The sequence below is a fragment of the Macaca nemestrina genome, chromosome 14 (assembly GCF_043159975.1).
Source record: "Macaca nemestrina isolate mMacNem1 chromosome 14, mMacNem.hap1, whole genome shotgun sequence".
Lineage (NCBI taxonomy): Eukaryota > Metazoa > Chordata > Mammalia > Primates > Cercopithecidae > Macaca > Macaca nemestrina.
In genome coordinates, this window is record NC_092138.1 from 105654049 (window position 1) to 105676095 (window position 22047).

At 40.1% G+C, this 22047-nt stretch overlaps 1 protein-coding gene across 14 annotated transcripts in view; it reads right to left on the bottom strand.

Moving 5' to 3' along the window:
- Positions 1–22047, bottom strand: part of LOC105463895 (DENN domain containing 1A) — a 547224-nt gene that overhangs the window by 259823 nt on the left and 265354 nt on the right. For all 14 annotated transcript variants that reach the window (XR_011612854.1, XM_071078302.1, XM_071078304.1 and 11 more), the window contains one exon: positions 10373–10483. Coding sequence is in view for 13 of the 14 variants with exons in the window: in XM_071078302.1 (XP_070934403.1) it covers positions 10373–10483 (111 nt within the window). In the remaining variant the exon portion in view is untranslated. The remainder of the gene's footprint in view (positions 1–10372; positions 10484–22047) is intronic.

Sequence of the window (22047 nt, forward strand, 5' to 3'; positions counted from 1 at the left end):
TATGTCGTGTCCACATGAAAATGAGTCTAACGATGCAAAATAACAGCCACCAAAGAATAAATATTGTTTTTGTCTTACAGAACTGTCTATTCACTGGTTCCAAATCAGGCTGTGTATCAATCACCCAGGGAACCTTAAAAAATACACATTCCATGGTTCCATACGAGACTTTGTGAACCAGAATGTCTAGAGATGGTGCCCAAGAACCTGCATTTTAACAAGTTTTCTGGGTGGTTCTAACATAATGCTAATCCATGGATCAGAACTGGGGAATCACTGACAATCTGAATCCTGTGCCTCATCCAAAGCAGGTGCTTGATGTTTGTTGAAGCAATGGGAGAAGAGGCAGGAGAGGAAGGTAGGAGCTAGCAGACAGACCATGGCTGGTTGAAGTCACATCAAAGTGTCACAAATTAACCTGTTGAAATTCTATATTATATTACAGAGTCTCTATGGTATCTCAAGGTTCTTCATTCCAATTAGAGTTTAACATGAATAAGAGAAAACCAATTCACACATAATTAAATGAAGAATACAGTTCAACAAGCAACTAATTATCTATACATTTTAAAGTCAGAGAATGCCCGCATAAGTAAAACCCACCAATCTCTCCTATTTTCTGTCCATGGAAGTTCCCTTAAGTTTTTAATATTCTCTGGACCACAAAAAAATTGTATATAACGGAGATTAGAGAGGCTGTGTTACTTGGAAGTTTGGCTGCAAAGCCTCTATTCCATGCCACTTCATTATAATTTCTTAAGGATTTCCCTCTTCACCAAAAGGATTAGTTTTCTTCTCACTTCTTTGAATACTCTTCTCAGGTGGTTAGTGTGAACCAGGTTACTCTCTCTTTTTTAACATATAGAAGATAAACAAAATGTTCAATTTATTTTATTTTTTAAATAGAACACTAAATTTAGTCTTAGAATTCTCTGTTTGGTAAGTTTCCAGTTACAAGGTCTTGGCTTCCCTTGAGCACAGTTTGAAACAAAATAATGCAGTTTGTTCCTACGGCTGGAACATGCAGAGTGGAGTGTGCAGGCAAAGAGGCCTTGGCTCTGCTCCAGGATTTCAAACCTCCTTCAACTGCCACTCTCATCTCTGCTTCAAGGGCGGCAGATAAGCAAACAGGATTAGTGTTTTCTAGTCCAGAAGAGCTAGGAAAGTTTTGCACACATCATTCAGGTGCCCAGCTCATCAAACAGGCTGGCATCGACATGACAAGGTGGCGTTCATCAGGAAAGTAGCAAAAATGAAGCCAAATATGAAAAGCTGCCCAGTCCACAAACTGGCCCGTTTTTAGGGCTCAAGACCAGATGGTGCTCAGACAATGGATGCTGTCAGTGGGAGTGGTGGGACAGGACTGGGGCAAGGCTGGAAAAGTCTCCATGTACATCTCCTAAGGGCCAGACTGTGTGCTGGTGGGGAGATGGAAGTTTCACCCACCACTCCTCAGGCCACAGAGTACCCGGTCCTGCCCAGCTCCCACATGCCCGGGGACTAATTTTTGTTGACGCAATTAGGAAGAAACTGACAGGGAGAGGGTGCCAGTTTATTTTTTTTCTTCCCTAAATGAGGTACCATCAGAAAAGTAATAATGGTTTTCGGTTATGGGTGTGGAGGCTAATTAGGTCGTGGTCTTGCCGCTATACAATATTTCCTTCTGAAAAGCATCCACTGGATAAAACAAACAGATGTTTCTTAGGAAAGCAAATATGCCTTTGTCATTATTTAACTGGATATTCTTAGTTGTCCAAATCTCTTTCAGTATCCCTAAATTATAAAGGGGGCGATTAGGACCAAGATACACTGCTGGAAGGAATTGCAACTTATGAACCCTGGAAGGTTCTTTATTCTTTATTGTATAGGACAAAGATACATAGCTGCAATATATGAATGCTGAAACCACAGTGAGTTAGAGAAGATACGCCCCAGGGCTCCACCAAAGCCATGCTCATGGTAGTAGAAGGGTGCAGGAGCTGCTGGGAGACAGCCAAGTTTAAGAAGGCATGGGCAGAGTGAATGGAATCTGAAGTGCTTAAGGAAATGGAGCTTTGGCTAACAGACTGGGTGTGTCAATGGGAATTCACAGATCTGCCTCCTGTCTCCTGGTGCCTAGAGTAGTGTCAGGCATACAGACAGGGCTTGCCGACTCTGAAGTGAAAAGCTTAGGTGTGCGTTCAAAAGTGACAATCAGGCAGAGGTTGTTTATATTATTTTAGATCCATGGCCAACAGGGTCATGCTAAGAATATGTCTCCGAGTACAAGTGTCACAGGGAACTCATGACAGTGGAGAGCTACCAAGAAGGTAGTATGAGGTGGCAAGGACGCTGGCCTGGTTTTCATTCCATCTTTGCTGCCCATCTTAAACAAGGCACATCAACTTCTGGGGGTGCTAACATTCCCATCTGCAAAGGGAGAAGAAATCCCACAAGCTCCTAGGGTTGTTGCAAGAATGAATGAAAAAAATGATCACATACGTGATTAGTATAGTGCCTGGCACATAGGAAGGGGGTGGCTCAAAAGGTTAACTTTAAAAGAACTTTAAAAGGGGTGGGGAGAACTGGGGGGCTCTCATATAAAGTACTGAGTATGAATCTACTTAAGGATATTCTTACACATTTATTCTGTGAATGCTCTTTGGTGGTCTTGGAGCTTTACAAGCTACAAAAAACAAACACACAAAAAAGCAAAACTCTAAGTACTATACAATCAGGTCTTATTTTTCACCCAAACCAATAGCAAACAGCTCCACTAGTTACCTTATCCACCAGATATGGCTCAGGGTATCTTTTTGGCTCTTTATAAGAATTTTCAAGTTCCTTTAGTGGGGTGGCTATTCCTAACAACATGCCTCTGGCTCTTGTGACAGTTCCCACACAAGGGACTGGAAAATGGTATAAGTAATGGCATCCAACAGACATAACCTGGTTCCCAGGCATGCACTTCGAAGGGGATAAGACTAGTTTGTGTGTAATCCCTGGATGTTTCTCCCTTTCCAGATGCCAAAGCCTCCTTCCCCTGATACTGCATCATAATGACCTATATTCATGGCCATCTCTCCTACTGACTAGGACATGACCTTGGGCAAGTTATTCCCACCTTTCCAAATGGACTGGCTGTTCTGTAAAATGGGAATAATATCTATCTTCTAGGAATGCTGATGGAATTGTATTATCTCTATTAAGATCTTTGACCTACTTGCTCTCCATAGAGTTCCAAAAAGCAGTATGAATTAAACTCAGATATGAAAATATGGAAGAAAAATGGGGCCTTTGTGCTAGAGGGAATCACACTGAAGTATTTACATTAGAGAACAAGATTTAGTTAAGCCTTCCCTATTTATCATTTATAAAGGAAAACAATCAATATACATTAACTGAGCAAAGAGAACAAAAACTTACATTTTTCTTATACAGAATATCACAGTGTTATTGACCGAGAAACCCTGAAATGCATATTACCTGCCTCTGAACTAAATATTGTTAGGTTTGTCTCTATTGACACAATCATTTTTATAGAAGACAGCACTCGAGTGCTTTTATCTTTCATGTGCTTGGTGGCTCTGAGGAGCATTAAGGCTCCATCTTATCAAACACAATTGAGAAAAATGTGGTTTGTCAAGTATTGCAGGCCACATCACGATCTGTCAAGAGAGGGTCCTCAAAAAATCTCAGGCTGAGATGGCCTTTGCATTTCCCCCTCCACACCGGCCCCCATCTAAAAGATAATAAAAAGCCAGTCTTAAGGAAATAAAAGGCAACAATTGGAAAACTTTCAAATTCTGAATTTGAAGAGGCCCAAAGGCGTGAATACAACAGAAGTCTGCTCAGCTACGTCATTCCCAAACTCCGCAGAGCCGCTCAGGATGCTGCCAACTGCACATGAGATACAAGGAGAACCCCACCTCCTCCAGAGAGGCTTCCACCAGCAATCCGTAAAGCTTCCCACCCAGTTAAGAATCAACTCTTTAAGAAAAGCCTTTTAAAAGTCAAAGTAATACATATTCATAGCTTTCAAAACAAAACAAAAGGTAGTCAAGGCTTATCATGAAAAACAACAGTCCACTTCACAATTCTCCTTACACCCTTCATTCAAAGTAATCACACTCAACACAGGATTTATCTCCTGATTTCTAAATCATCAATTCTTGGTTTCACATTTTCAACATTAAGACTTGGACTCTGCCTTCCCTTTGAGAATGAACTGTTATCCCCTCAGAGGCCAGTCACCCCACTTATCCCATTGACTTCATTCCACAAATATTTATCATGGTGTTACCCCAGGCACTGAGGACACAGCAGTGAATGAAATGGGCAACAATCCTTGTCTTCATGAAGTTTATATTCCAGTAGGGTAGGCCCTTAATAAACTGGACATTAAAATTTTATTTCCCATTATAGAATATATTAATTTATTATAAATGCCTGCACAGGCTACATACCAGGCTCTGTTCTGAGAGCTATGCAAGTATTAACTCATTTTAATTTTACTTCAGAGGAGGTCACTGGTGACTGGAAAAAGACACTAAAACAAGTCCACCTGTTTTAGTGGACGGGTGGTGACTGAATCCTAATGAAAGACTGAGGAGAGAATGAGACAAGAGGAATTAGTGAATAGGCAACTCTCTTGAGGAATTCTGTTCTGAAAGGGAGACTAGAAATGGGATAAAGGGGATATGGGTCAAGAAGGTTTTGTTTTGAAGTCTGGGAGCTTCCATAGCATGTTGGCATGCTCATTAGAATGTGCTAGGAGAGAAGAGAAAATAATAGTGGATGCAGGAGAGAAGAGCTTGCTTACTGCTGGAGCAATTTCCTTGAAGGAAACCACAGTGTCACCTTTCCTGTTGGCATTCCTAGGCCATCATCTAAAACTGCAATCCTTGCCACTCTCCACTCCCCATCCTCTCTCTTCGGCTTTATTTTAGTACTTAACCATTTAGTACTTAACCATCCCTGTGAGGAAACCATTACCTAAAACCATTACCTAAAATGCAGTACTTAACCATTACCTAAAATCCTTAGTACTTAACCATTTCCTACTGTATGAGATATTTAACTCCTCTGGCTTATCGAGGACCTATGATACTAGAATGCAAGCTTCATGAGGACAGGGATTGTTGCCTGTTTTGTTCACTGCTGTATCCCCAGTGCCTATGGCAACCTCACGATAAATATCTGCAGCATGAAGCAAGCTGGACAAGCAAAGTGACTGGCCTCAGAGAGGACAGACGGTTCATCTGCAAAGGGAAGGCAGAGTCCAGGAGTACAGGCCTCAGGAGGCTGAGCAATGTGGTGTGGGCTCCTGGCACTCTCTCCTGGGGGCTTCCATTAGATGGGGATAGAATTCTAGGTTAGAAATCATTTTCCCTTAGAAGGTCAAGACACTGCTTCACTATCTTCTGGTTTCCAGAACTGCCACTGCCAAATCTCAGGCAATGTTGATTCTTAATCTTTGTACAAGAACTGCTTTGTCTCGATCTCTGATATTCTAAAATTTCATGAAAAAGGAGCTTTGTACCTTCTTTTTAGGCCTCTAAAAATTTTTGAAATATATTAAGTATGTATGTCATATAAACAACTTTTAAAGAAAAAAAAAATGTAAGAACCCCAAACCTATCACCTGGCTCAGGGGTCAGCAAATTACAGCGAAAAGGCATAGCCTGGCCTGCTGCCTGTTTTTGGCAATAAAGCTTTGTTGGCACACAATCACACACATTAGTTTAACTCTGGTCAACTACAAGGTCGGAGCCCAGCAGTGGCAACAAAGATCATATGACCTGCAAAGGCATATTTATTATTTGGCCCTTTATAGCAAAATGTGTTGGTTCCTCACCTGGCTTAAGACAGAAAGCAAAACTTTTGATGTCCGTTGCATGACCCTTCCCAAACCAGTCTTTTCTCTTCCTGTGAGGAAACCATTACCTAAATTTTGTGTTAACTATTTCTTTTTACCTTTGTAGTTTGTGTGAATCCCAAACAAGATACCATTTAGTTTTTCTAGCTTGAACTTTATATTAATGAAATCATACTGTACAGTATATCCTTGTGCAACCCAGTTCCTCACTCAGCTTCTACATTAGAATCATAATCATATTGACAGTACAGTTCATTTCATTGATCCGATCGATATTCCACTGTGTGACTACACCACAGTCTATCAGTTCTCTTGGTAGTCATGAGAACTATTTCCAGGATTTAAATAAAACCCAAAAAAAGCCCCTGTGAACATTTTTGTACATGTATCCCACCATACATGACCAAGGGGTTTGTGTATACACATAAAATTCCACCTAGGAGTAGAATTGCTGAGTGATGGGCATACGTAAATAGTTTTGTAGCACATACCTTTCAAACAGTAGTAAACGACATTCTCTAATACATTTCCAATATAACACCCGGCTTTGTCAGCCACCAAATTTTTTGCAAACCTAGGGTTTCACTGTTGGTTTTGATTGTTTTTTTAAGAGACAAGGTCTCACTCTGTTGTCCAGGCTGGAGTGAAGTGGTATGATCATAGCTTACTGCAAAGCCATGATCCTGGGCTCAACTGATCTTCCTGCCTCAGCATCCCAAGTAGCTAGGAGTACAGGCACATTCTACCACGCTGATTTTTAATTTTCTTTGTAGAGACAGGGCTCTCACTATGTTGCCCAGGCTGGTCTTGAACTCCTGGCCTTAAGCAATCCTGCCACCTTGGCCTCCCAAAATGTTGCGATTACAGGTGTAAGTCACTGTGCCCAGCCATAATCACTGTAGTTTTAATGTGCTTTTTGATGATTACTAATGTGATTGACTATCTTTCCATATAGATGTTGGCCATTTGTATTTCTTCTGTGAAATGCTAATTCATGCCTTTTGCCAATTTTTCTATTGACAGGTTTGTCTTTTTTAATTGTCATAGTTCTGTACTTATTTCCTATACTAATTTTCTGTCAGTTTTTCTATACGGCAAATCTCAGCTTGTGACTTTTCAGTCATTTTCACAGAAAAGTATCTTTTAATGAATAAAAGTTCACAATTTTAATATTTTATTTTATACAATGTATATTTTGGACCATCTTTAAATAAGCCTTTCTCTACTCCCAAAGATCATCAAGGAGTATTCTATTTTGTCTTCGAAATGTTTTTAAATTTTGCCTTTCACATTTAAGTTATTAATCCATTTGGAATTTATTTTTGTGTGTGTACAATAGAAACTGTCTTCCTTTTTTTTCCCATGTGGACAGCCAATTATTGAAAAGTCCATTGATTCCCCAGAGATTCTGCAATGCCACCTTTTATGATATAAAGAGCCCATATACATGTGATCTGTTTTTGGGCTCTCTATTCTGTTCCATCAGCCCATATGTGTATCCTCATCCCAGTACTAGCATCGTAATTACTACAACTTTATAGAAAGTTTTGATATCTGGTAAAGCAAGCTTCCACAACCCATTCTTTTTTGTCAAGTATGTTGTGGCTCTTCCTCTGGCTTTTCCATATTAATTTTAGAATTAGCTTGTCAGGCACTATGTAAAACCCTATGGGGGGTTTGAACAAAATTGTATACAATCTACACATCATTTTGAAATGAAATAAAATCTTCAAGATATTAAGTCTTCTTATTCATGAACATGGTAGTGCTTTCTGTCCCTCTATTGAGGACCATAAAAGTTTTCCCATTTAATATGTTAATATGTAAGTTATATTAATAGATTTTCTAGTATCATCAACCATTTGCTTCCTATTTGAGGATTTTTACCCCTACATTAATCAGTGACATTGGCCGCTGATTTTTCTTTCTTGTGCTATCTCTGTGTTGAATGTCAAGGTTATACAAGTGTCGCAAGAAAAGCTGGGTTTCATTCCCTCTTGTTCTAGACTCTTAAGGAGTTTGTCTAAGATTGAAATAATCTTTTCCTTGAGATGTTTGATAAAACACACTTGTAAAACCACCTGGGATGAGTGTTTTATCTGGAAAAATATGTAAAGATATTGATTCAATTTCTGTAAGTTAAATAACCTATTTAATTTTTCTATTTCTTCTGGAGTCAACTTTGCTAAATTATTTTTTTCTATCTTGCCTTAGTTTTCAAATGCTGGCATAAAGTTGCTAACAGTATTTTCTTATTATTTTAAAAATTTCTGCTGCATCTGTTCTTTGTGTTTGTAGATTTATTCCTTTATTTCATTTTAGTTTTGGGAGAAAGCAGAAATAACTTTGTGTGTTTAATCCACTACATTGATGAGAGCAAAATCACACAGAAGGTTCATTCTTCCTTATGTATAAGATGGAAGTAATCACAGAACCCACTAAGGCTGTTGTATTAAGGATTAAATGAGTTAATACATGAAAAGTGTTTAGGACAGTGCATGGCACACAGTCAGGGATCAAAAACATCATGATTAAATGATAGGGAATTCAGTTCCACTGAGATGATGTCACGTTTTTGTTGACTGAAATTTAACAATCTAAAGCAACAGTAACTGGTTATGGACTAGACTCTTTTAAAGAGGTGATGATTGATGTGGTTGACAATATTCTCATTCTGAAACAGTCTGGGTGTTTGTGCCCTGAAATTATGAACTGCACGTATGGTGTAAAATAAAATGTAAAACAAAGCAAGAGGTCGACTATAGGCTATTCTTAACACATAGTGGGCAATAAAAAACAAACAAACAAAAAACTGAGTTCTTGATAAGTAATCAATAACCAAAGAAATAATAAAATGATGAAAGTATAATAAAAACCATAAGGAAAACTCTAGTAGTCTCAGAGAGTTTTCATTATTAGGTGCCTTTTATTCACAGGTAAACACGTAACTGACTTTATCCACAGGCCCTTCATTAGAGAACTCTCTGCTTATGAAAATATTTTTCTACTCTCTCTAACAGAGGGATGCCTATTAGGCATTCTACCTCCAGTCAATTTCTGTATATAAGTTTTGTCTACAAACAAAAACAACAATAAACCCAGCAAACAGATATTGAATTATTTAGGCGAAAGTAAAGTGACGCCTGTGATTTACTTTGAAATGCATAAAAAATAAGATGGATCACCTGCAATCCCAGCACTTTGGGAGGCTGAGGTGGGTGGATCACTTGAGGTCAAGAGTTCAAGACCAGCCTGGTCAACATGGCAAAACCCCATCTCTACTAAAAACACAAACATTACCTGGGTGTGGTGGTGCGTGCCTGTGATCCCAACTACTTGGGTGACTGAGGCAACAGAATTACTTGAACCTGGGAGGTGGAGGTTGCAGTGAGCCGAGACAGCGCCACTGAACTCCAGGCTGGGTGATAGAGTGAGACTCTGTCTCAAAAAAAGAAAAAAAAAGATGGACTAATGGATGCTATGGATGATGAATAGTTGAATAAATACATGATAAAGCAACTGGCACAATGTCACTAGTAGAATTTAGATGGAAGTATATCAGCATTCACTGTAAAATTATTTCAACTTTCTATAATAGCTTAAGAATTTTCATAAAAACTATTGGGGAAAATGTGAACTCGTATACTTAGCAAGTGAAAAACTAAAATAAAAGGAATATAAAAATATTTATATTATACACACAGCGAAAGTTATATAGAAAGTTCATTATAATTTATAAAAAAAATCAAGACACCTATAAAATAAATGTGAAAGGATATTAACAAAATACAAATAAAAAAATAAACCCATGGAAAATATTCAGTTACCTCTAACCAAAGATGTAATTTTAAAATTAAAGCAAGCCTGAAATACCATAACATATCTACTTTCTTAGCAGAATTAAAACACCTGAGCACACGCACGCACACTCTCTCTCTTTCCTGGCAAAGCTGCCGTGAAAATGGTGCACTCATCTACAGCTGGCAGCCTTCACTGTAAACAAGCACCGCCCGTTTGGGAAGCAATTTGGCAGTCCCTAAATAATAGTGCTTATCAAGTCCTGTGACCTGGTGTCCCACTCCTTGGAATATAACTGCAACAGTCAAAAGAAGCCAAAAGATGTTCACTGCAGTATTATCTACTAAAAGGATTAAATCATAATGAACAACCTAAATGGCCATCAAGAGAAGAATGATATAGTAAATAATGACACATCTGTATCATAAATATGGTGTAGACATTAAAAAATGACAATAATCGAAGCTCATGTAGAAATCTGCAACATGTTCATAACACTCAATCAAATGAAAGCTATTTATAATTGTGAGACTACAGGAATAAATGAAATGTGCATTGGCACTGTAAAAAAAACGAACAATTAATGAAAATGACATGCTGCCATATATAAAGGGACTGTAGCTGACTCCTTTTCCTAAAATCTTCTTTCATCTTGCCGATGTATCTTTCAATTAAAATTAGATCATTACAAAGTCAGTCTTAAGACTGTCTACTCACAGTGCTGAGTTTGCTGCAAATGATGAGTATCCGGCGTTCATACAGCATACTGGCGTACAGATGCAACATGTTGTTGACATCCACAGCCACAAAATATTCTGTCAGATTTCTCTAGGAGAAAGAAGAAGGCACGGTTTGTGGCTGATTTTGTTTCTTCTTATTATAACAGTATCTAATAAGAGCATAAGAAACAGAAAATAATGAGAAAGTATACTCTCTTCTTTCCCTGTCCTTTTCTTTCTACCCCGGAGGCCAAATCCCCCTCATGTGTAAAATCATGAACAGTAAAGTTGGAAGACACCTTAGAGAGGAAGGAGCCTGAGCAATTACATCTTTGTGTGGTGATTACAACATGAGGTTGCATATAGCACTTAGGTCAGTTCCTAAAGGTGAGCAGAACAGGAATTCTACATGTATCTTACAAATGAGGATACCAAGACTCAGAGAGATTCTCCAAGATGGAACAGTCTAATAAGCAATGAAGACAGGACTGCTGCTCAAATCTTTGGGCCCCAGATCCTAGAACCTTCCCGATGTGCTGTGCCATACGCCTAAGCAAAACAAAGTACCCAGGGACCAAAATGCTACTGGCACTGAGCCCGTTTCTGTCCAGGAGATGCCACCCACGAAGGCCAGGCGAGCTCCTCTCCTGTCATCACTGCTGGTATCCCCTCCTTCACAGTTTACATTCGCTAAAACGGCTCAGCTGGAATTAAGGCAATTTTGAACATTTACAATTTCCAGGTATTTCATTCAAAAGGGGGAAGAAAAAACTGAAGACAAACAGCAGCAAGTTGTGACAAAGCAGTGTTTTAACTAGCTTTTTTGCCCCCTGTAGCCTGGGCTTCATTCTTTTAATTAGTACTATAGATTGGTACTCTTCAGATTTCAGAAAAAAAATGGAATGTGTTTCATTTATACAATGCATTCTATACCCACCTGACTTTAACAATACACATGAATATGCTAATTTCTTCAATGTTACAGGTTTTCAATGCCACACAATATAATCCTCTGAAAATGAAAGGGTTTGGGGAGGGAAGGAATGCTATTGCCAGGGGTTGCAGTTTATAATGATTAAAGATCTATAACCCATAAATTGAAGTAAACCAGGTGGATTTTACATGCAAAATAGCATAAAGTGCTTTTCAACAATGTTATGGGCTGGGAGTAAAACTGGGCACTTATCTTATAATTTATTATTGTTTGACTGAAGTACCAGGTTAACCATCAACCTTTATAAATACAGAGCAACTGAATTAATAGCTCTATATACTAACTACCTCTCAAGTGCCAGCCACTGTACCAGACACTGTGGATGTGTAATTGTGCAGTCTTCACAAAAATCCAGTGAGGCGTTATTCTTTCCAATATAAAGAAGTCTGGGAGAGGTCAGTAACTGGCAGATCTGACGCCACGGCCTATGCGCTTTCCCTTCCACCACATTGTCCCTCTTACGCACATCCACCATGGGAAAGGTTCACATCTATTATTAAACATTTCACTTAATCTTCAAACTGCTCCTTGAACTAAGTATTATTATCCCTCTATAAAGATGAGAAAACAGTGGCACAGAGAATTTGTGTAATTTGACAAAGGTTGTGAGGTAAGTGGATGTGACGTGATTCAGTCCTGAGTGGGTCTGTCTCTAAATTCAGGCTCTTTGTATTCCACACAAAACTGTAGGTAAAACTCGTATTTGGAAAAAGAAACAAAACAAGATCAAGTATGCCTAAAGAAAGGGAAATGCTTCTGTTAAAAGTTACTGTTACCCCATTCACGGAGTGATCTGTATGTGGCAGGCAACAGGTGTTCTTTCCGATCTTCCCAACAAGCCTGAGACAGGCATTATCATCTCCATTTTACAGATGAGGAAAAAAAAAAGAAAAAACTGAGCCTCAGGAAGTCTCAGTAGACTTCTAAAGGTCACCCAGCTAGAAAGGGCACAGCCATGTTTCAAAACTACATCTCCTCAATCCGAAACTCATACCCTAACCATCACACCAACTTGCCTCTTAACAAACTCAGTGAAAAACAAAACAGCAAACACCAAAGGCAGTCAGAAGGAGTCAACCAGTGTATCTTGGTTCCTCCACTGGACGGAGGAACACAGAGCTAATGATGTAAGGGTGGGGTTTGCTCTGAAGATGGTGACATGGCACAGCTCTCCTCACAAACAAAAATACGAGGCCCTTCACTGAGCATTTCGGTAAAAAGCTTAACTGCTGATGAATTACATGAATTTTTCTTTTAGGAGAGGATGGAAGTAAAAAGAAAATAGAAATGAGGAGCTTAAAGAAGGCCAGAAAGCCCATTAGCACTTTTGACAGATCCAAAGATAACTCTGAAGCCACCAAAACGTGGCCTCAAGAGTCTGCCAAGAAGCTTCACGCTGGGGAGAAATATGTTACACAGCTTGCCGTCCAAATAGGGAGACACAGCGTCAGAGACAAATCCTGCGCCTTATTTTGGTGGGAGAAAAAAAAAAAAAACCACAAGGATACTTTTGTGGATGGAGAAGGGAACATTTCTGAAATAAAAACACCATTTGATTGAGGCATGTTCCCCATCTCCAATCAGATTCTGAGCGACTCAGGTGCTTGTTCCAAAATCTCTACACAGGTATGTTAAAAATATGTAACATTTAGCCAAATTCTCTCTAAACTGTCATGTACTTTTTTTGGTATTTCTCATCCCATCTGTGCTGATTACCAAGATATTTGTGTCTAAACAGAAGCTGTCTTTCTTATCTGCTTCCTCCCCTGCCTCTTTCCTTCTGGGATGCCACCCGCCTGAGCGGGTGGGAGTGGGTGGGAGTGCCAACAGCCCTGGGAACCTCGCTCAGCCGTGGGAGCACCTGTGGGGCAGAGCGGGGCCCCGGGAGCAGCTGCAGGGAGCACTCGCAGCTCCCACCAAGCCTCAGTTCAGAAGCAGGCCCCATAGAGTCAGGAATCTCCCTCCCCCAGCCACACCAATCCTTACTCTCTCAGGCCTGCCATGCCTTTTCATACCCACAGGCCTTTACTTCTGCCATGTCCTCTGCCTCGAATGCCCCGCTCTTCCTTGAGGACACCTGCTTACTTTTCAAGGCCCAGCTCCAATGTCACCTCCTCCCGGGAGACTTCCTCAACTCATTTGTCAAGCTCCCCTGTATGCTTCCATTGTTCCCATCTTCCAGTAACTCAGTATTTCTTTTAAGTATGTTTTTGCCATGAGACTGAGGTCCTGTTGGGTGAAGCTGCTTCTCCCATCATCCAGCAGTTTGATGAGAGCAAGCTCGGTGCAGGGAGGAAGCAATGGCTGAGGGCGCTGGTCCCTCACCCGGGCGAGAGCAGTGCAGCGAGGAACGCACCAGCAAAGAAGATGGACCACGTGGGACATTAGGAAGAATGTAGCACGTGACTCTGGAAAACCTGGCTCTGAGTCGGATGAAGCGATTGATTACTCAGTAATGGCGAAGAACCTAGAGAAAAAGAACTGCCACTGGAAACTGCACAAAGGCTGGCAAGTAGCTGGGGATGGTGGAAGGAGGGAGGGGTGACTTTTCATGGTATCTGTGGCTACATTTATTAAAAATGTAAATAAATTAGTGGTTTATCAGGTAACTGGGGTGAGGGCTGTACACAGAAGCAGGTGTTCATTTCACAGCCAGGCCAACCATATTTCTCCGATGGATAAGATCAGAGGATAGGAGAAGGGAGGGCTTCCGCAGCAGGCTGTCCTCAGTCAAGACTACAGCCAGAACACATTACGAGCTTCTGCTGATAAAAGATACGAGATAAACCACTCTCCCAGCCCTTTGCTTCTTCCGTGGACTAAGTCCCCATCCTTTCATTTCTATCTCCTATAATCAGGCAATCAACACACACTTATTTAACTCCTATGTGCCTAGCACCCTCCCAGGAGCTAGGCCTGCAGAGATAAACTAACTGTGATCTCCATTTTCCTGCTTACTCTGGGGTGAGAGGGACATTAGACTCAGAAATCCAGTATGCAACGTACCATGGTTGAGACTACACTCCAGGCATGGCTGAGAAGCCTCGCCCCCTTGATGGATATGCAGGAGAAGGCTGGAGAAGGTGTGACAGAGAAGACATTTGGTCTGGGCCTCCTAACAGGGGTTTACTCAGTGGACGAGGGAAGAAGCATATTCCAGGCAGCGGCAAAGACAGGGTGGGGACAGGAGCTACAGGCAGGGAGGAGAGTGAGGGGCAGGTGGGGCGGGAGAGCAGGGGGTAGGGGAGCTAGGGACAGGACAGTGCTGAAGGATCCTGACATGATCCTATTTGTGTTTCAGAAAAATCCTCCTAGAGGCTCTGTGGGAGACAGATAAGAGGGCAAACAGGAGACAGAACAGTCAACTAACAGGCTGCTGCCATATTCTGGGAAAGAAATGATTAAAATATATGTTAAAATACCAATTCAGGTCAAAGCTTTGGGTGTGGATGTCACAGATAAATCTACAAAGTGGAATCAAAGGACTTGGCGATGAATTAGGCTTATGGAGGGAAGGAGAAAAAAGTCTCAAATGACCCCTGGGCTTCCAGATTACTATGCACCATACTTGTCCACTTGCCCAAATAGGTTTTTAAAGGAAGAGTCCATTCTTTTAATAAAGGATAAATACTTCTTATAAGTACCATAATTCCTGTCAAACATGGTGTCCCTGGCCACCTCGTCCTAGGCCTAGTGTCCTGGGCTGTAATGCCACCATGGCTGAGCCTAAGTAACTACTTTCTTCATTCTCTGCCAATTACTTCTCTGTGTGACTCACCTACTTGGAAAGGAAAACCTTGCTTTGAGGACTAATTCCCAGCTTCTGTGCTCAAAAGGTCTCGGTTTTCTTAGTGCCAGTAAGTTTTTAGGCTTGAGGATATTCCCTTCCTACTCATGGAGTTTAAACATTATTTCAGTTACACATACATTTATGTCTCCATGAGCATGTGCCTCTCTACCTAGCATCTCTTCTGGCCACACTCTCTAGGGCTGGGTAGCACAGCTACAAAGCTATCCACCACCCAGGCTGGAAAGGGCTCAAATCTGAGGAAGGTCTCTGGACAGAGCAGCCTGCAAGGTGCACTTCAGAAGAAGCCTGCAACGCACAAGCTCCTTAGACTCTTGGCTTCCACTTCTCATCTCTGCAAAGAAACATTGGTAAGCGTCAGGTCCAGTGCAAACCCCTGTGGCTCTAAATCCAGACAAAGAGAAAGGGAATGGCACCTGGCAAAACCCCCATCCTCCCAGGAGAAGCCTCATAATGGCTGCTCCCTTATAGCTGTCCCTGCTGGCTCCTGTACCAATCCAGGTGGCTGGAGACTTGAGGCTCACTGTGATCTATGCCTGAGGTTATGAAGCAGGTGGGGGTGGTGGCGATGGGGTGAGTTGGAGTGGGGTGGGGATGGGAGGGGATATAGTGGGGCTTAGAGAGAAAGCGTCTTAGGTTCAATACCTTAGGGAAATGAGATAATCCTCAAACCAAAGAACTGACTCTAAGCTGGGTACTCCTTGGAGCCTTCGAAACAGATGCTAGTCCGCCCCACTGTCTGTCATTTTATTAGTCTTTGTGACTTTCCACTTCATACATGGTACACATGATAAAGACCTAATGTCTTGTGTCTGAAGGCAGCTTCCAAGGCAAGAGGCTTGGTTTTGTCAGTGGGTCTTGTTTACTGAAATAACTCCTGTTCAAATTATATTTTACCATAATATACATTTTTAAAACCCTCAACTGATTTCTTTTTTTAAGAATTTAACTAACCTTAGTTGGGAGGGATTCTTTAAAGGTAACTGTAAATTTGGAATCTAAAACAATCTGCCTAAGAAAGAATCCCAGAAATTCACATAAGCAATCAAATCAGAGAAGTGTATTCTAGAAAGGAAAGCAGAGTTTACCCAGAGGTCAACTTTCATCCCTCCAAGTGAATGGAAAAACCATTAGAATAAACAATTACCTGACAACTCTTAAGAGCAACAATGGAATTCTCTATAATCACAGTTCTTGATAATAGGTCTTCTACTACCACTTCAACTTTGTTTATGTTTGAAAGTCACGATGAGTTCATAAATCTTTTCTATATCATGGCGCATCTTTTGACAAAGTGGAGTCTGGGCAATGTTATATGTAACTGTCCATTCTAACTGCTTTCCTCGCATCATTAACCACTTGGTATGACACCAACTAGATAATTAAGACAGGTTTGTTTAATATTCCAAATGAAGGTCTATATGATTATCCATTAATCAAAAGTAAACTTCAAAACCTGGACACTTAAAAAAAATCCTTTATACAGCTGGTTTACAATGTAATTATTACTATATAACTGTTCATGATCTGTGACTTTTTTAAAATGCAGGTCAACTGTTTAAAATTTATAAAGATTTATGCTCATTTAATTATTGCCTGCATAAAATTCACTCCTACATGTGTTATCTTGATAGACAGAGAAAACCCTGATGAGCAATTACAGAGTGATAGTTTTTCACTGAAAAGAAAGAAAATATTTTTACAAAGAAATTGTAGAAATAATCAGAATTAACTTCAATGGGGATCTGAAAGGGAAAAGAATTAAATTTTTACGTTTGCTTTTGATTAATGTCTGGGAGACAAATTGGCCCAAAAGCCAACTGAAAGGAATTGTTCTTTCTTCTTCTCCTGGGCAGGGGGGGGCGGCGCCAAATGTTAATTCATTCATTCAGTCATTCGTTCAGTCAATAAATACATATTGGGCATCTATTCTGTTCTGGGTATAGTGCTACAGTGAAACAAAAAATACTGATCCCTGTCCTTAGAGAAGAAGAGAGGACATTTTACCAAACATTCATACAATTAATTATATAACTTACACGTATGATGAGCAATTTCTTAGATGGGTAGGGGGAGCCACGGAGCCAGGGCCCAGACCCAGCAGCATCTCAATGCTTGGATCATACTGACAGGTGTGAATCCTGGTTTTAGCATTTCCTGGTTTGGCAAGTTACCTCACATCTCTGGGCTTCATTTCCTCTCCAGAACAGAGATAACAACCATACTATAAGGCTGTTGTGAAGATTTCAGAACATAACAAACAGTGCCTGATCTGGTCCACAGTAGATGCTCAATAAACACCAGCTCCTTCGTCTTTTTACACTAACACTTCTCTGAAGCTGTCCGGGAGAACAGGATTATCTGGTGATAGAACATTATTAAGTTCCATATCCCAAAGCCTATTTATCCTTTTTGTTGCTTATGTTCCTTAGAGGAGATAATCAATAAATATTTATAAACCATCTATATTACAGGCAGTGGAGCCCTGGGCTCCATTTGCCACACCAGTTCCAAGCTTCAGACATTCTGGTGTGAAAAGGGCCTGCTAAGACACTTTCAAGGCTCTGTGAAATACATGCCCCATGAAGGGAAAATAATTAATCTCCATAACCATGAAATATGAGCAAAAACCTAGAAAAGATGTACTCCAGGAATAATGTTCTTCAGCCCTCAGCCACAACTCAGATCTCAAGGGAGGTTAAGACTAGAATTATGAGAGAGCCAAGAAAAGGAGAAAAAGAAACAGACCACTGAAAGCAGCATCTCTATCACACCAGACATTGTCTTTGGACTCTACATTTAATACTTCATGAGTTTCTCACATTTTCCTTTTGTAGATGAGGACCTAGAGGCTCCAAGAAATTGCCCCAGGGTCCCAGGGTAGTGAAGCCCAGAGTCTGGTTGTCTCTAAAAATCATGTTCTTTCCACTACACCAGATCATAAAGGAATAACAACCCCACAGTTATTGCTTGTTTCAATTTGCAATGCAGCAATTTAGTAATTTTAAATTAATCCTTGAAAAATTATCAAGAGATTAATATGCAAATTTGAACATGGCTAGAGCTCAATAGTGATTCTATGACAAAAACCACACAAATTGGTCCTACAAAAGTTCAGATTCTCCTTAGAGGAAAGGCTTTCCTGCTTCATTTTGTAATTTGCTATATTTTTTTAAAAATCATTTCCTTTTTCTTCCTCATGAATAGAACACGTCAATTCCAGGGAGGCAGTGGGGTACAACAGGAACAAAACCTTACAAACCTGGGTCGCTACACCCTGCTTACGAGCAGACCTTGCCACCTCAGCTCTATGGGTTCTGGGCTCCCTGTCTAAAACGGGGCTCACGTCTACCCCTCTCGGAGTAGCTCTAAGGATTAAAGTGGAATCATGTACGGTAGGAGTCTGGCAGATTGGTATTACCATTCCGCTTAGAAACAAACAAGGCTAGCCTTTTACTGGTTTGCAAAGGAGGATTTAGGGACAATGGGTCATGCACAGGGAATTGGTTCATTAGTGGCAAAACCAGCAGAAGGAATGTAAATTTTTTAAATAGTGGGGGCAGGAGAGGTAGCATACAGTATAGACAGGCTTTGGAGGTAAGGGTATGAGAGGACTTTAAAAAAAACTTCCTAATCTCAATTGCAGTTTTGAAAAATTAGAAATGATCAGAACTTCCAGGTACCTTAAAATCAAGTTCTTAAGAAATTATTTGTTCTTAAAAGAAAAAAAAATTTAATGTACCTAACCTAGGCAATCATTTTTATCATAACATTATTTATAGTAGAAAATATAAATGTCTATTAGTAGGGAAAGCATAGTTAAAACAAATACAGTGAATTAAACGTACATTTATCTTTTCTTTCTCCTGATACCACCCTCCCAGAAAAAGTCACAGTAAAAGAATTTTAAAAGGCACAAATGCCAAAAAACTGGAGAAGAGTTAGTAATGGAAGAAAGAGATCAAATTTTTGAAAGCCAAAAAGCAGATGTGACTAAAGAAGTGGTTTTCAACCTGGGGCCATTAGTCCCCCAGGGGGTATTTGGTAATGCCTGGGGACATTTTTGGTTGTCACAGTTGGAGGGGACTGTGCTACCATCATGTAGTGAGTAGGGCCCACCAAGGCTAAATATTCTACGATGTAAAAAACAGCCCCACTCAACAAAGAATGATCTGGCCCAAGCTGACAAGCATGTGACTGAGGTTGAGAAAAAAAGCTGAAAGCTACGGATAAGGTAGGCAGGCACAGCACTGAGCATTCAGCCCAACGCATAGCACAAAAACAATTCCAAAAAGGAACTGGAGACACCCAGAATCTCTGAAGGCTAGGAGAGGGGGTGCAAATAAAAATAGGAGTAATTCAATCCCAAGGATCTCCTCTCCCAGTTCACTGAGCTTGTCAACAGACTTTCCTGCACCTCTCCAGAGGAATATGTGTTTACTTTCTAGAAGAATGGAACCAGAAAGGCCTGGGGACACCAGGTATGGTTGAGGACAGGCAATAAAGCCTTACACTGGAAATGAGTATTAAATGAAGGTATACATATTAGATGTTGACATGTCATAACCCACCATTCCTACTCAGCTTCCAGAACACTGGTATTAAAGCATATACTCCCAAGGCAAAGAAAACAGACCAATCCAAAGGAAAAGATTCTGATACTGACATTTGAGAGGCCCCTGCCCCGAAAATAGCCACACTAGTTCCAAGCTCCAGAAATGACTGACAGAGCATCCAGTCAGCTTTTTAATGCCTCACTCTTAAATGTGATGGGCCAGCCATTTGAGGAAAGGCTCTACAGTCAAAGTTATGGAACAAAACAAACAGAAGATAGGAATATTGAGCAAGAAAATAATACAAGGAGAAGACAAATTTTTAAAATCTATAAATAACAGTCTCACAGATGAGTGAAAATATTAATATAATGGCAGAAGTAAATTTCCAAAGGTGGAAAGATTCGCTGAAGAAAGTGGAGAGAAAACTAAGAGAGAGAGATGGAAAATAGGAGAGAAAAAACAAGAAAATTTGAGGAGCAGTACAGGAGATTTAACATTCTATCACAGAGGCCCCAAAGAAAGAAAGAAAAATGAAGAGTAGTATTTTTTCAAAGAAATAATGTGAGAAAAGTTCTCAGCTCTAAAGGACATGAGATTCCAGATTAAATGGAACCACCATGCGCCCAGCACAATAGATGAAAACAGGCCCCTAGCAAGGCACATCACTGCAATTTCAGGATACCAGGAGAGACCATCAAAGGATGGTTACAATAAATAAATCTCAGGAATCAGAATGGCTGAGACTTCTTAGTTGCAACAGCAAAGCTAGAAGTCAGTGGAGAAACATCTTCAAAGTTTGGAAGACACAGTAATTTCCAACCTAGAGTTCTACACCCAGTCAAACTATCAAAAGAAGAATAAAGAAACTGGGCTCATGCTTGTAATTCTAGCACTTTGGGAGGCCAAGGCAGGCAGATCACTTGAGGTCAGGAGTTCAAAATCAGCCTGGCCAACATGGTGAAACCCCATCTCTACTAAAATATACAAAAATTAGTCAGGCATAGTGGTGGGTACCAGTAGCCATGACTATTTGGGAGGCTGAGGCAGAAGAATTGCTTGAGCCCAGGAGGTGGAGTTTGCAGTGAGCAGAGATTGTGCCATTGCACTCCAGCCTGGACGACAGAGCAAGACTCTGTCTCAAAAAGAGGAGGAGGAAGTTCTTTTTAGTCATGCTAGGTCTAAAAATGTTGCCTCTAACAAGTACTTTCTCAAGAAAACTACTGGCACATGTTTCACCAAAACGAGGGAATAAAATCAAGAATGAGAAATATGTGAAACCCAAGAACGCTTATGTGACAAAAAGTTGTATAAGAAAGGAAAGGTAATCTACTAACTGCTTCAGCATGCTCATTAAAATGTAAACAGTAACTTCTGATTTAATGTAAAAATGCTCTAAAGGTATAGAAAGAATGAGAGAGGGGAAATATGTGACTGAGAGAATGCTATTCTGTGTGTTTCGGGGTGGGGAGGGTTATAGATGGTAAAAGACCAAAACTCATCTTCTATAGGAAAATCAGTAAGTGATATCTGTAACCGAAAAAAAAAAAAAAAAAAAGATTTAGCAATATGAATAAGTTATTCAAAAATACAGATGGAAACACAGCTGCTAAAAACTTGAAAGTAGCTGGGCAACTTGAAAATTGCTGGTTGTCATCAACGACTGTGTAGTACTACATGTTTTTAAGCCATTAATACGCATTACTTTCATAAGAATAAAAATACCACTAAATAAGTATATCATTAAAAAGGATGAAGCAGGTAGATATGAACACCTTTTAGAATACATTAAACCAAAAAATAGCATCATATTTATGTTTAAAAATCATCTACAACACACACAGGTACTCACACATATAACACTAAATTCCTAGAGAAAGGTTTCATCAAACACTTGAGGGAGAGTGGGATTGGGGTTGGGACGGATGGTGGTAATGGGGGGCCTTTCATTTTTTTCTCTATGTATTAGTATTAATTTTTTTCAACAAAATATTTGTGAAGAATTTTTAATGACATAGATAGATGTTCACAGTACATTGTTATAAGAAAAACAAATACAAAGTGTATACATTTTGTGTGCTTTCAAAAATGTAACTTTCGAAACTTAACAAAAAAATTAAAAGAATACTTTTGTCTCAAACAAAGTATTACTCAACCCCCAATGTAAGCAATGGAAATTAACCTGCTCTGAATAAAACAGGAGCAGGGATCCAATGCTCTGATCAGTTAGCCATCTACCTGTGAGGCCTTCCAGGGCTCCCAAAGCAACACTGGGGTTCCCGGTGGCATAGTTTGAAAACTACATGTCATAAAAAGGA